This window comes from Biomphalaria glabrata, chromosome 5 (assembly GCF_947242115.1).
Source record: "Biomphalaria glabrata chromosome 5, xgBioGlab47.1, whole genome shotgun sequence".
In the NCBI taxonomy this organism is placed as follows: Eukaryota; Metazoa; Mollusca; class Gastropoda; family Planorbidae; genus Biomphalaria; species Biomphalaria glabrata.
The window spans coordinates 8909486-8925098 of NC_074715.1; the positions used below are offsets into that span (position 1 = coordinate 8909486).

The 15613-nt window shown below is 36.3% G+C and overlaps 1 protein-coding gene across 1 annotated transcript in view; it reads right to left on the bottom strand.

Annotated features, from left to right (window-relative positions):
• The window catches only part of LOC106070729 (receptor-type tyrosine-protein phosphatase T-like), a 53049-nt gene that overhangs the window by 27725 nt on the left and 9711 nt on the right, over nt 1-15613 (bottom strand). Inside the window, exons 5-13 of the mRNA XM_056028584.1 lie at nt 13486-13692; nt 12395-12619; nt 7590-7724; nt 7318-7455; nt 6954-7091; nt 6627-6764; nt 3318-3455; nt 876-1013; nt 97-240 (exon numbers count right to left, since the gene is read on the bottom strand). Coding sequence (XP_055884559.1) covers nt 97-240; nt 876-1013; nt 3318-3455; nt 6627-6764; nt 6954-7091; nt 7318-7455; nt 7590-7724; nt 12395-12619; nt 13486-13692 — 1401 coding nt within the window. The remainder of the gene's footprint in view (nt 1-96; nt 241-875; nt 1014-3317; nt 3456-6626; nt 6765-6953; nt 7092-7317; nt 7456-7589; nt 7725-12394; nt 12620-13485; nt 13693-15613) is intronic.

Genomic DNA, 15613 nt, shown 5'->3' on the forward strand with positions numbered 1-15613 from the left:
AGATAGATAGATAGATAGATAGAAAATTAGATAGACAGACAGTCAGATAGATAGATAGTAAAAAATAAAAGTGCAACTTATAAACTAAATACTCACAACTGTTGAAATGCTGACAAAAGTCTCCATAGTAATCTTTAAGGCATCCATAACAGAACCCAGTGACATCGTTACATGTCCCGTTCATGCAATTTGTTGAACAATTTTGCGTACAATTGAGACCGAAGACTCCTTCATGGCAAGCTGAAATTTACAGTTACAATTGTATATACGGTATAATAAATTATTTAAGGGACATCGTGTTTTGACGGCCTTGAAAGGGAGAAGATGCCACTTATTTATAATGTTTATCCGTCTGTCTGTCACGTTAATATTAAAAAAAAACTATAAACACTACTGATAATCCGATTTTATAACGCGTATTGTGCTTAAATAGGCGAAAACTACTGTTGTTAGTCTTGAACTATTTTTTAAAGCTATTATTGAAGCTTGTTCATATATAGTAAGGATTCTATTTTTGATGATATTGATAACGAAATTTTGTTACTGAGATAGAAAAAGGCTTTTTTTCAGATGTTTTCGAAGCTATTTGTATACGATATAGCGTATTAAATGCATTTAAAATGTAGTCCCATCAATCGACTTAATGGTAGAACATGCAAGTAACGTATTGTTATTGTTTCTGACCCAAAGATCTATGGCTAACATGATGTTTTTCTTTCTGTGGACGACATTTGAGGGGTAGAGATTGCGGTCAGCTGAACGCCAATGGTCTTGACCTATTAGAGTTACCGAAATTCCTCTGAAGTTTCCCCCTGTACACCAGTGACCGCCACACCATTTTAACGTTAAAAAACAACAACAACACATAATCCTACCTATGTTGCAGACAGGTGGGTCACTGTAGCCGAGGCAGCCTTGATCACATAGTCCAGAAGTAGCCAAGCATGAAGAATGTAAACATTTCTTAAGACATGTTTGTGAACAGTTTAAGCCCCAACGTCCTTTGGAGCATGCTGTAGAAACAAATGTTAAACTAATGCTTAAAAACCATAAGTGTCTCTAATACCTAGGCTTTGCATTGTTTAAGACGTTCCTCTAACATGAAACTTGTCACCTTCTAGCGCAAACTTCCTGCATGGCGGAATTGGATGGAGGTGGGCCAGGTATTGAACCGGGGACTATCACGACGACATTTTGGAGCGCAGATCAGACACCGCATGTCTTAATTAAATAGTTCAATCGTTCAGAAATATTTTGCGCAGCATCCTGTAAGCCTGGAACTGTAGGCCTGTCACCAAAGTAGAATTTCCTATACCATACATCTAGATTCAGCATTCTAGTTTATACTATGGCTATGTTTGCATCTGTATCACCAAACTAGAATTGTATAGACCTAGTAGATTTCTACATGCGCACACCTTTTTTTTTTCGGGGGAGTTGGAGGTTGAAATTGTAGAATGGTTAAAATATTGTTGTTGTTTTTTCAACTTTCATTAGTTATTAAGAGCGAAGGAATCACTCTAACTAAGCGTTATTAACTTCAAAAAGAAGTTTTAAAAATTGTAATTTTGTATATTACTTGTTTTCGTAAGTTTTCCATGTTTTAGATGTTTCATTAGAATTGAAGACTATTAAATCCTATCCCATGCCCCATGCAAGGTCAGAGTTCGAATCCTGGGCAATCGAGAGCGCACACCACTCGACAGGTAGTCATTCATGTTATTTCGCAATTCTACGACCTCAAAATGGATTTAACCGGTAGGCTAATTTATAATCGTGTTTTTATTGTATAATACATGGACATGTCAATTGGCAGTACGTTTTTAAACAGTTTCCCTTTCGACCTTATGATCTATGCGGCAGTTGATGTAAAGGCCATCTGTTTCTGTGGCCTACGATTAATGAGGGTGTCATGTGGCCAGCACAATGACAAACCGTCTTTACTTTCCCCAACTAATATTAGCAGGTTGGACTAAGAGCGCCCTAAGATCCCGAACGTAGAAATCCCAGTCTTCACCAGGATTTGAACCCGGGCCCCCGGTTCGAAACCAAGTGCTTCACCACTCAACCATCTCGCCTGCGGTTGTGAAACTAAAAAAATATTTCATATTTAGTTAAAGAGTTCAGAAAATAAAATTATTTGGTTTGTGTTACAATCTTGTATCTTATAATTTTACCCCAAAACTCTTTTAACTCAGTAAACAAGTCCTATAATATTCAAAATTCAGCATACATTTAACTTTAAAAAGGTAAGTCAAGCTTTCTTTTCAGACCTTGAAGGTCACCTGTTTCTACGGCCAACGGTTAACGAGCAGGGTATCATATGGCAGCACAACGACCAACCGCTTTTACTTTCCCCAACTAGAGTTGGGTGGATTCAGGGGCGTGCTTAAAAACACCAATATAACATTTTGATTTTTCATGTACATGTTATAGCACTTGTGGTGAAGTTTATATCCACTCAGTCTGTCTGTCTGTCTGTCTGGTAAAAAGTTTGTACACGTTATTTCTTCGAAAGACAATTTCGGATGAAATTAAAAATGTGTACTTTCCCCAACTAGAGTTGGGTGGATTCAGGGGCGTGCTTAAAAACACCAATATAACATTTTGATTTTTCATTTACATGTTATAGCACTTGTGGTGAAGTTTATATCCACTCAGTCTGTCTGTCTGTCTGTCTGGTAAAAAGTTTGTACACGTTATTTCTTCGAAAGACAATTTCGGATGAAATTAAAAATGTGTACAATTATTTCTTGTATCTGACAAACAAGAATCGATTTAAAAAAACAAACAACAACAATAACAATTATGAATAAACTATTAATTAATTAAGTTAGTTAATTAAGTAATTAATTATTTTGTTTGATATTAAACAAGGGAAACAAATCATACTTGACAGATGTGTTGCTATAAGTTAAATAAGTCCTACTTAGGATGCATAAGCCCCTAAGTCAACAAGTTGTGCATTTAAGGCATTTAAAAAGCGATTATGGTAACATTCAAGAGATATCCTTGTCTCTCCTCCCCCCCCCCCCAAACCTACACTGTTCCTATAGGTCCAGACGAGTGATATGATCGTAGCAGATTGAGAAAGCCAAAAGCATGATATTGCGATAAACAAAAGCAATTGGTAAAAATAGGTATAATCGCAAAGATGTATTATTGTTAGTCGTTATTGCATTATAGTTAATCAATACCTATTACTCAATTTAATTGACACGACTAATCCAAACTAATTGATACAGTTACACTTATGTTAAAAGCATGTTCATGTTTTCCATGAGTTAAAAATGAAACAAATGATAAGCTTAACGTACTCTTGTTACAGAAAGGTGGATTACTGTAACCAAGACAACCTTTGTCACAGAGTCCAGTCGAGGCATTGCAAGACGAACTCAGACATCCCTGAGAACATGTTTGTGAACAATTTAAGCCCCAGCGTCCACTTGAGCATCCTGGTGGCAAATGAGGGTATGTGATGTTAAACCATGAACAAAAAAAAATAAAAAAATTTACAAGTGAGAAATTTGTATCGCTGTAGTTTGGTCAGAAAATAACAAACATGGCTGAATACATTCATCTTCTTAATTAACTTTCAATAATATCCTACTATTTAATGTTTTTCTGACATGTTTTTCTGAGAATCCAAAATCGTTGTTTAATGTGACCACAGTGCGGTGATTACAATATACATGCCTAGTACGTGAAGCGAATATACAGAAAGTATCAGATCTGGATCAATCATACACTAATTTTAAATATTACAAGATTCTACAGTTGCATTAAAATCCCGAAATCAAATGGGACATGCTCAGAGCAACAAGTCTTAAGTGGTTTCTTCCTTTTACGAATTGAATGCAGCTTTGGCCAAGCATTGTTTTACAGCTAATTATCGAATCAGTTTTAAGACTTAGAATCTATGTAGATTATGTAGACGATGGCAGATCTAAATTTAGAAATCTTGTTATTTCTCCCTCCAAATGTACCTGGTGTGATCTACGATGCTCAACATAATGCTAAAGTTTAATAGTACCTAGATCTAGTTAAAATTAGAGTCTAGATCATGATAAATATCTAGGTCTATCTTTTAAGAACGAAAGAAAAAAAAAGGAAAAAACTTATCAGAGTATCAGACACTGTAAGAATAAAGCGATGCGATTGGTTAGACCTACAATATTCTACATGGGCAGAGCTGGTATTGGGCATATAAGTTTCCTGCAAGGCAGGAGTGGGGTGGCGCGCGTTTTTTGACATTCCCAGTATTGGAGCTACCATTTATCGCGGCGAATTCCTCCACTAGCGCACCAGGGAACGGGCTAGTTAGAGCCTAGCTCGTGGACGCCAGCCAGTCCGCCCGACACAGCCCGCTAAGTCCGCGCCAGTCAGTCCAGTCTTTGTCCAAAAAGAGGCCCGCGAATCAGCCGAGTCCCAGGAGAACCCGACCAACCCTCGAGTTGGTGTCCAGCGCTATCCGCTTTCGGAGATCCTGTTAGGTCTCTTACTCATCGTTGACCCGGGGCCCCACAGGAAGGGGGGGGGGGCTGGACATAAACTCAGGTATTGGGCCGGGAGGCGGGGCTATTGCCCCGGGGTGTCTAAAGGATAGGGGCGTCTACAACAATGGTTTTAAAATTTCGATTGCTGGCAAGTTTTTTTTTTATTATTTCTTTTTTCGCATCTTTGCTGACGACATTTTAAATCGTACGGTTGGCAGCAGTTTTGATGTTAACCGTTAATAAGCTGCGCTAGTTTATAATAAGTACATATAAAATTAAAATTCTGAGGTTTAGAAGTTACATTATTATCCCATTGTAGCGTGCCTCTAGCGGGGAATACGCGAGGAATTCCGAAAATTTTATTACAAGCCAAGTACGTGTTTAAAAAAAAATGAAAATTTTTCTGAATATAAATCAATAATATAAATCTATAATATAAATCTATAATCCCACTGTGTGTTTCTCTTGTGGAAAGATTGTATGCATACGAAGCTGTTCGTTAGAGATTCGAATTTCTCAACCAACTAGAGAAAATGAACGCTGCAAAAACGTATGCGGCTAAAAGTTTACAAAGATGATTTAGAGCCTAGCTTTGGTAATAAGTTAGTTCAATTTGTTTATTTGGCAGACTTATAAATAAAACTAAGTATAAAAAGACCATTATAAGGAGCTGTTTTACTATAGTATAATTTCTGAATGTAAACTTTCAGAGCAATGTTCCCATATATTGAAATTATATTAAGAATTAATGATCTCGAATTAAACTGGAGAGCTGCTGGTATTCAAAATGAAAAAAAAAAGGATAAGCCTCCGCACAGCCAATGGACAAAACCAACTAACGAAGCTCATTCTACTTAGTATTAAAAAGGATATTATCCAGAACAAGATCTCAGTAAAATCAACAACAACATTTCGTCAAAAAACAATATCGCAAATTTTCATTTGTTAACGCGATAACTTAGTTTATAATGAAATTGTCTTTGAATTATTAAACAACTCACTACATTATTCTTTGAAATGATTTCATGTGGATAATACATTTCTGAAAAAAAATAATATGTTCCTCCACTCTATTTTTCCATGGGGCCTCTATACCTCTAAATCCGGCACTGTTAACATGATTGACGTAGGCACAAGCTAAAACAAAATCCCATTTTATCCAATTATCCTGTTATTCTTTAATTTTAAGAATCTGAGGTACAATTTATTAAATATAAATGTTTCTAGTATCTAAATAAAAAAGACATAATGTTTACTATTTCTAGTTTTTTTACTTTTATGTTTTAAAATATTTTTTTTGTTTTGTTTTCTTTATTTTACTTTTTTTTTTAAACTAATTTAAAATGTAGAGAATTGAAAACTTTATCATCAATGGAACGTAGACCAACATGTTTGTGTATGTTCAACTTAATATCGATAAGGGCAGAACCCCAACGCCAACCAATCATTTGATCGAAAATAATAAGATACTATAAATAAATAAGAGAATACCTGGTTGATTGCGGCCTCAGAACGAGACAGCTGGAGGTCACTCACGAAGGTCGCGGGATACACATTTGAGACCAAAAGAAAATCTGCTGCCGAGGACAAACACAGACGGCGAAAAGAAAATCTAAACGACCACTAGAGGACAATGATTATGCTTGCCCTGGTTATGGCTAAATATGTAGGTCACAGCTGGGGCAGCGCAGCCACGGGAAATACTGCATTCCTAACTAATCTTCGGACTCGAAGACAAGCCTTATTATTATAAATAAATATATTTTACACTTTAGGTGACAACAGGTTTCTGTTCAAAGCCGAAACAATATTTTTTTTTATACTTCGGAGATACTTAGGATAGTGTCATTATACCGAAATATGCCTATTTCGAATATGACTAGTCGAAGCTATTTAAGGTATTCGGGATTTAATGAAAAAAAAAATTAACATGCTCTAGAGAAATGACTAGAAACAATATTTAAAGCTTAAAAATAACATATTTAAATATTCAAAACTTGTAGATAAATGGATAAACTTTCAAATAATGAAATTTAAAAAAAAAAATCTTTTTAAATTTAAATATTGATATTTTGCTTTTCAGTAGTGGTCCTCTTCCTCTTAAATGTGTCAACTAGTGCCGTTACTCACTCGACTTGCATTTAGGAGGATCGTTGTAGCCGAGGCAGCCTTGGTCACAGACTCCGTTAGTACGATTGCAGGAAGAGTTATAACATCTTTCAGAGCAGGTTTGACTACAGTTAACACCCCAGTCGCCACTCGAGCATTCTTTAGAATATAATCAATTACAAGCACATGTTATTTGTTGTATGTAGTAATAGTATTTTCTTAAACTTTTAGTAATTATCATTACCTATATATACCATATACATGTATTGTTAAGTTCAAAGTCTGTTTTATAAAAATGATGTGACATAAACACCAATAAGAAACAAAACAATTGGAAGAAAATCATACTCAAGTTGCATAAAGGGGGATTACTGTAGCCGAGACAACCTTTGTCACAGTGTCCAGTCGAAGCATTGCAAGACGAATTCAGACATCCCTGAGAACATGTTTGTAAACAATTGATTCCCCATCGTCCACGTAAGCATTCTGATGACATATGAGAATATAGAATGAGAAACAAAGGAAAAAAAAAACTCTTTATTTATTTTTATTTTGTAGTTAATGCCACTTTTTTATATTAATCTGAAAATGATACATATTTCATAAAATGTAGTAACAGTTGTATATATGTTTTGCTTATCCAATAATTTACTGTAAAGTAATTATATCGGAAATGTTGTTTTTTAATGAATAAAATGGTTTTGTTACTTACTAGACCTGCATGTAGGAGGGTCACTGTAGCCGAGACAGCCTTGGTCACAGATCCCAGAAATACGATTGCAGGAAGATTTATAGCATCCATTGGAGCACCTTTGTGTACAGTTGATGCCCCACTGACCACGAGCGCATTCTTTTGGTACAAAAATGAAGACAATAATGTGATTTTTTTTTTCAAAAATTAGTTTTCAAATAGTGGATACTATTTTTAGCTCTAAGTCTAGCTCCATGAAGCATATAGTTATTAAATAAATATTTTTCTTTTACCTGCCCGACATAAAGGTGGGTCACTGTAGCCGAAGCAAATTGTATTGCATTGCCCATTCTCGATATGACAATTTAATCTACATTCTGGAGGACATGGGTCTGTACACATTAGTCCCCAATAGCCTCTGGGACATTCTGCGAACAAGAATTAAAATATTGGTATCATAGTTTCATTTTGTTTGTTTGGTTTTGTTATCATTGTTATATATTTGTATTGAAAATATTACACCTTCTTATTTAAGCAAAAGCATATACAATTGTTACGCTTATTGTATTGAAATGTATTGCTTAAGAAAGTCAATAATGATATAACAACAGGTAACGGACTAAAATATATTTAGCGGAACACTTTGCTTATTTTTTGTGAGATTAATTCACGTTTATGGCCTACTAGTTAATTATTAGAGTAGCTCTTTGAACAGCTATTCAGGCCTTGCGGAAAACTAAGGTTCCTCGAAACACTGTTTGGGAAACATTTGTTTAGATATATTACGAATTTAATTACTAGACACAAAGTAATCCTAACTGATCCAAAATACATCTACACTTAATATAAGCTTTTTTTTAAATTTTTTTTTTCGTATGTATTTTGTTCGTTTTTCTTTTCTGTAAATAACATAATGGACCGCCTTTTATTTTATTTTTTTTTTTTTTACTTATAACACCACGCGTCCTTTCGGTATAGTCTACTCATCTGCCTAAATAGCTCACATCCATTGTCCGAAGCGCCCCAGCTATCATACCAATGTGTCAACTATCGGTTATCGACTAGGGATCGTACAATATCATAAGTTTATGGTGCATCACTTTACAAGTTCCTATCTGACCGCAGTTTAGCTAAAATGGCGGCTCTGTCGTGACCGACTAGACTACTAGACCGAAATACATCATGTAGTAGAAGACGTTCCATGAACGTGAGAAACTCTTCCACCTTGCCAAGCTCTGCACTCTGCATTTGAAGGCTTAGGGTGGAGATTCAATCCGGAAATATGAAAACGCCCTCAGCTGGAGCAGTGCAAATAAAAATACTATCTTCCACCCGTTCCAACGCTTTGAGCGTTGCTTCCAAATCTGGCTCCAATCTGCTTTGTTCCGTGGTAAGGGCTCAAGAGCTCGTCAATATCGGGAAAGCCAGAGATGTGAACCACCATTCCATAACCAGCTCTCACAGAGCCCCCGAGCATCTGCACAGATTCTTCTTTGTGGATAGTGGTCACTCATGCCTGATACGATGTGAGAGCTTCTCTAGCTGCTGGTAATAACGGGTTTTGGTCACTTTGTCTTGTCACCACCCTTGTCAAGTAGGAACTTCCGCACCGTCGCCTTGTTCAGGGGGAAAGAACCGGACGAGCAAAGAGTAGTCAGCTCCACAGACAGATTTATCTCTCTGACCAGTCTATGTTCCACATGCATGAAGTAGGGCTGTCATTAGAGACCTTCCTAGTGGTCGACCAGATGGCTTAAGGGACATCTTTTCTCCAGACGTCTATACCTCTTGTTATTGAGGATCGAGTTTTAAAATTATTCTTGGCAGTGACGTCACGATGGGGGTGCGGAAAAAGGGGGGGGGCGGGCCGCATCTGGTGACACCCATCAGAAAAAATGCACTTTTCCAATATGCAACTTTTAAAAATAAAAATAAAAATTACTACCTTGAATGTCTCCCAGTTTAGTATCAACATGTCCCAAACTTTCTTAATTTAATTCTATTCGACTTGTAATCTTCCAATTATGAGAAAAATAATACGTTGTAGACGCCAGAAGAAAGAGTTTCTGAGACTCAGAAATGTAGAAAAAGACGCTCCATAGAATACAGTCTTAGGCGACTTTCACAGCCACTTTCCTTCTAAAAAGGTGTGACGCCATGATTAAACGTGGACGGTCATGTTTTATCGTTTCTCTGTTTGACTTTCATGTTAAGGCTGACTGATAAACGAGTTTCGTTTAGTCTAATGATGTGTGTCTCACAAATGTCAATCGACGTTCTATAGTTATGAAATTTTTTGAAAAATATATGCTTAAACAACATGAAGCAAAAGTCAATAACAGCCTAGACCCTCACCAATTTTCATATATAAAGCAGCTAGGGGAACTGAGGATGCAATTCTATTGCTTTTGGACCAGCTTTATAAGCATCTCGATACAGCCATAACATATGCACGAGTCCTCTTCGAAGATTTCTCCTCGGCTTTCAATACCATACAGCCAAATCTAGTGATAAACAAACTGAGTAACTTAAATGTCTGCCCCTTCGTACAAGCATGTGTTCTAAACCTTTTAACCCAACGGCCCCAGTATGTTAAAGTCAACAATACCAAATCGTCAACTCGAGGACTATATACGGGTGCTCCACAAGCTTGTGTACTTTCTCCTGTACTGTACAATCTTTACACAAATGACATAAGAAGCATCTATGACTCAGTTAAACTTATTAAATTTGGTGATGATACTGCCATAGTCGCTCTTTTTTTCAGAAGACGAAACTCAGTATCGAAGCTCGATAGTAGAGTTTACAAACTGGTGCACCGACAACTTTCTGGAACTGAATGTAACAAAAACTAAAGAACTTATAATAGATTTTAGAAAGAAAAAACAAACTATACGTGAACTGCAAATAAACACTACATCTATAGAACAAGTAAAGGCATATAAATATCTAGGCGTTGTCATTAATAACAATCTCTCATGGGAAGACCATCTTGGAACTCTGACAAAGAAAACAGCCCAGCGACTTTTTTTTCTATACAAACTCAATAGCTTTAAACTAAATAAGAAGATCCTAAATACTTTTTACTGCGCGACTATACAAAATCTGCTAACATACGGAATAACTTGTTGGCAAGGCAACGCTTCATCTAACCTGTTTCGCAGTGTAGAAACCATCATAAAAAGGGCATCTAAAATTACAATAACAACATTACCACATTTAAAGGAACTTTTTGAACAAACGTGTCTAAGGAAAATCGAAAAAATCTTGGAAGACGACGGCCATCCGCTCCACCAGAACTACGTCAGGTCGTCGCGAAGTGGGCGACTACTGTCAATCAAAACAAGAACAAAGCGGTACAAAAATTCGTTCGTACCTCACTCACTCAGACTATATCAACGCCACTCGTTGATCAGGAAACATCAAAAGGATCAAGATGCCTGTGTGTAGTCGCTGAATGTTGTGTCTGTTCTATTTATGTGTATGTTTCTGTTGTGTTGTCTTTATATGAGAAAAGATTCCTTGTAATCACAACAAATTTCCATAATGATCAATGAAGCAGTCTTAGTCTTAGTCTTATTCGTAGGATCCTTCTCAAACATAATTGCTCCGCCTCTTTTAAACCTTTTAAGTCTCGAAGTGTAGGCGGCGTTGGCACTGTGATTGTATTGAGTAAGTGGATTTTAATCTCCGGGCTAATTGATTTGCTTGTTTAGATAGGCCGTACTTTTTGAAAGACGGCTCTTGCTTTTCAATTTGACATGCAGCACTGTAACACCTCTTCTGGTGTTTATTGAAGAGTCTGCTGTGTACTAACTAAACATGTTTTCCCTTGAATTGTTGCACTTCTATTGTCGCGGATGTCTACTATATAGCTCCTCCTTCGTGGTCGAAGATGAGCACATTTCTCATTTCCATAGGACTCGAAGATAACTGTAAAGTCCAATCCTCGCTATAAAAGCCGACCGCATATGTGGCATGGGTGGGTTAGGTCAGTTGCAGAAAGCCAGCTTCTTCTCTCAGCTTTTTGTTGGTTCGGCGCTCTTTTGCCCTGGCCACTCTTCTTCTTCACAGCTTCTCGCCATGACGATACCGAGAGTAGCGCAACAGACATTGCAATTCATAACTTAACTCATTGATTAGCAGACGATTCACAATAACAAAAAATAATTACACAATTCATCTGTTTCTGTGGCCTACGGTTAACGAGGGTGTCATGCGGCCACCTCAATGACTAACCACCTTTACTTTGTGAAGAAACAAGTCACTTTAAGTATAAACTGCCTTTTATTGTAAAGCATTCAAACATAACATATTTACAAGGCTAATATTATCTACAGATAACCAACTCCACTAGATGTTTTCCTTCTGCATATTTTCAACACACTCGTCACTTCCGCAAGTCCCCTAACTTCCAGGTCTCCAACTTGACCTTGTGTCACGGTTGACCATACATAGTAGCCGTGTCACCTCAGTCAGGTACCCATTAGAGCTGGGTGAACTCAGAGGAGCCCATAGATCCCGAAAGTAAAAATCCCAGTCTTCAACAGGATTTGAACTCGGGACCCTTGGATCGCAAGCCAAGTGCTTAACCGCTCAGTTACCGCGCCTCCTTTTCAGGTGTAACCAATCAATTTATTAGCTTACAGTTTAATTTATCATCCTAATAATACGAAAAAAAAAAATAGTTGTTTGGTTTCTTAGGGAGGAATTATTATTTCCTTAGAAGGTGGGGAGTTGACATCTTGAGCTTACTGCACCGGGTGACACCGACCCTAGTGACGCCACTGATTTTTGGCGTAGTTAGCCGTAATTTACCGCTTACTGAGTTAATTATTAAATTTAAAGTTGTTTTATGTTTACTAATAAATTATGTAAACTTTTATTTTCACTTCAATATAATGTCGGTTACATATAATTTCAATTGAATAATGGAGGTTTCGTCTTTTTTACATTTGTTACAATGATTACAGCTCTATCTGATCAATAAACGCTTTTAGTGCAAAATGTTGACATAGAGGTGCTTTCATAGTGCTCAAAGTCTAAGATCAAGTAAATTCTAACCATTTCACATCATTAAGATTAAGTAAGTCTTTACCTCCGTAGGCCTCCACTTCACATAGTGTGAGAATCGGTTTGTCGTCATAATCTTTATCAATATATGTAGCTGCGATTGACATTTTCTCCGTTTTTTCTTTTATTGGGATTAAAATGGTATAAATAGACAAAGGGGTTTTCAAAGGATCCTGATAGGAAAACCAAGAAATGTCATTCTTCTTAAACATTTGTAGTATGAAGTTCAGCAGCCTCTCCGCGTGCTTCTCTTTTGTCAGAAGATAAAAAAAACAAGATTTTGAACATTCAAATGTTAAGATAATTTAAAATATCGGCATAGCAAAAACAAAAATGTATACATGTTTGGTATGTAGTATAACTAAGTGGATCTTGACAGAATCGTAATATCGATTACATAATTGGAAAAGTGAACTAAAAAATCGTAAAGAAATTTTAAAATACGTACACTTTATACAAGTTTGAAAAAAAAAACATGTTTATTGAAAAAAAACTTTTATCAACCATATAAAACACTACTAATAATAATTATAATTATAGTAATGGCAATGTCTTCGATTCCGAAGATTAATGATAAGTGCTTTGTCACACATGACTACGTAAACCCAGGTTTTTGTTGTCCTGCGAGTATATCGTGTAGACAAAGTCATTGTCCGTTATCTGCGCCTGTCTTTAATGAGAGGTTTCCTTTGGGTCTCAAATATTGTGTCTAAAAACCTTTGTGAGAGCTTCCAACTGTCACTTTCAGAGGTCATCTGCTGGCAGTTACTTTCATCTATGCCAGTAAGGGAGTAACGGAGACTGAGTTGATCTTTATAGCGCTAATGGGAGGGGTGGGCACCGCTGTTACGACTTCCTCCTTTAAAAAGTCAAATTAGATACAACGGCGACTTATCAGCTCACTTCTCTGTAGATACTATTGTGAAGCAGGGCTGTGTGCTTGCTCCGACACTTTTCGCAATATTGTTTAGAGCAATGCTATGTAAAGAGTATTAACTAGAAATATATTCGTAGTAAATATTTTCAATTGTTACACTTTTCACTTTGTTCCTAAATTAAAAACTTCAACTGCAGAGAAAAGATTATTGATTAAAAGACATGGATACTCAACCTTACTTCTGTTATAAAGAACTACTCTAGTGATTACAACAGACTGATTTAATGTGAGGGTGAGTGTTGGATAGTTTTCATGTATTCCACTGTGAGCACAGCTATTTCCATTAAAGTCTGCATTTCTATTACCATCCACTGCCTTGTCACCTCCATAGTTATTTTCATAATTAGAGCTCAATACAGCATTCTGCTTGTAAGCGAAATTGCGACCTATTGAAAGAAATGTTCAATTATTTGCATTGTATTAGGAATGGCCACATTATTATTTTAATTACTTTTGGGTTTGTATTAAAACTATGATAGAATGTTTGCAGTAATCTGCTTGTTTTGTTTTCAAATATAAACATGTGGGCATTTATTATTATGTGTTTCTCCATTGGATTAAATTTAAATAAAGTTTGAAGCTAAAGTGCTAAAATATATGATGAATAATCATGAAATTAATTATATATGGATAGCTTTCATATATTCTTCGCTTTTATCAACTATTGCAGGAGGGGTGGGAAAATTACGAAGTGTATTATGCGACCCGCGGTGTGCCCACAGTTTATACATTTAAAAATGCAAACATATTTAGAATAACATCAATATAAATTATTGAAACTGTCTCATTATAAAGTTTCAAGTCAACGAAGTTTATTCTTATCTATTCTTCTATATATATAATTCTCTTCTTCCCTGAACAGTTAAAACGAGTAGTAAGGAGTAAAGGAAAGATCACTCTGCGGATTGTCCACGAGAAAACAAGAGGGGAAGGGGGGGGGGGGGGAGAACACGTTGTCACATCATAGCAGGGCAGGACCGTTGCAATATTACTCTTTTTTGTTTTATTTCTACCTCACGTTAAAAAAAAAAGGGGGGGGGAGTAATCTACTCTGTAATAACTATCGAAGCGACAGAGCACGCTCAAGAGTTTGGACACATTGGAAAGATCACTCTTTTATTTTTGCAACTCGGACGGAGGGAGTTATCCTAGGTAATTTAAGAGTGAAAAAAAAAAAAGACAATTTTCGTCTGTATATTTCAGGAGATTGGTACGAGTTTTCAAAAGATTTTAGTAATTTCCAGATAGTTCCAGGACTTTTTCGTATATTTTGCAATTTCAGGAGACTTCCAGGACCTCCTGTTAAATCGACAGGAGGCCGCGGGAAATGTTATAAGTTATAAAATAGTTTAATTTTATAATTTATACACGTAAAATTAGCGCGGGTCCTATAAAAATCCTGGGCCCACTGCGGTCGCTTAAGTTGCAGTGGCCTAAGGTTGGCCCTGCAAAATAGCATCGTATGCTACGCCGCCGGTCGACTAGTTGGTAATACTATAATACACTCAATCTAAGACACAATCTTGGGCCTGTATTTATTCAGTGCTATGAAGAGTGGTGCATTACTTTGGATATTCTTGGAACAAGATGTCAGGTTTAATAACTGATGGAGCTCGATCTAGGAAAGTTTGCACAAAGCTGCATAAAATACCATATATTATAGATTATAATAAAGAAGCGATTAAATTTATCAGAGATAGGGGGTCATAATCACAGGCAGTTTCGAAAAGTACTTGATTTAGAAACAAAATATTCCTATTTATCCGCTGGCTTGTCATGGGCAAGGCAATTAGAAGAATATTAAATCTTGAGGAAAAAGTGTGTATGTTCCTTAAAGGACATTGACTGTGACTTTGTTACTAATATTCTTAATGAAGAGTGGAAGGCAGATTTCATGTTTTTTATAAAGCAATTATCTAAATAGGTTGTTTGTATATGAAATGTAAATGCATGTTAAATCTTTTGGAATAAAAAAAAATTACATTTCTCCAGGCAAGTAAAAAAAAAGAAAAACATATTTTGTCATTTTCCTTTGTTGAAATGCGAAACTATTTTTTTAGAAATGGTTAAAAGTACAAGACCTATTAGGATTCCTTGATTGTGGGATTTATAAAAGCAATTTTAAAGACGTCAAGAACCAGTTTTAGTACAATCAGCTCAAAAATTTGCGCGGATTCCTCTCCAGAGGACATACATCTAAGCAAATTATGACCTGAATGAGAAGTTCTTGTAAGTACTTTCGCGGGAGTTTCATGGGTACCAGAAACTGTATATTCTTTACTTCAGATTTGGTAGCAAACTTTTTAC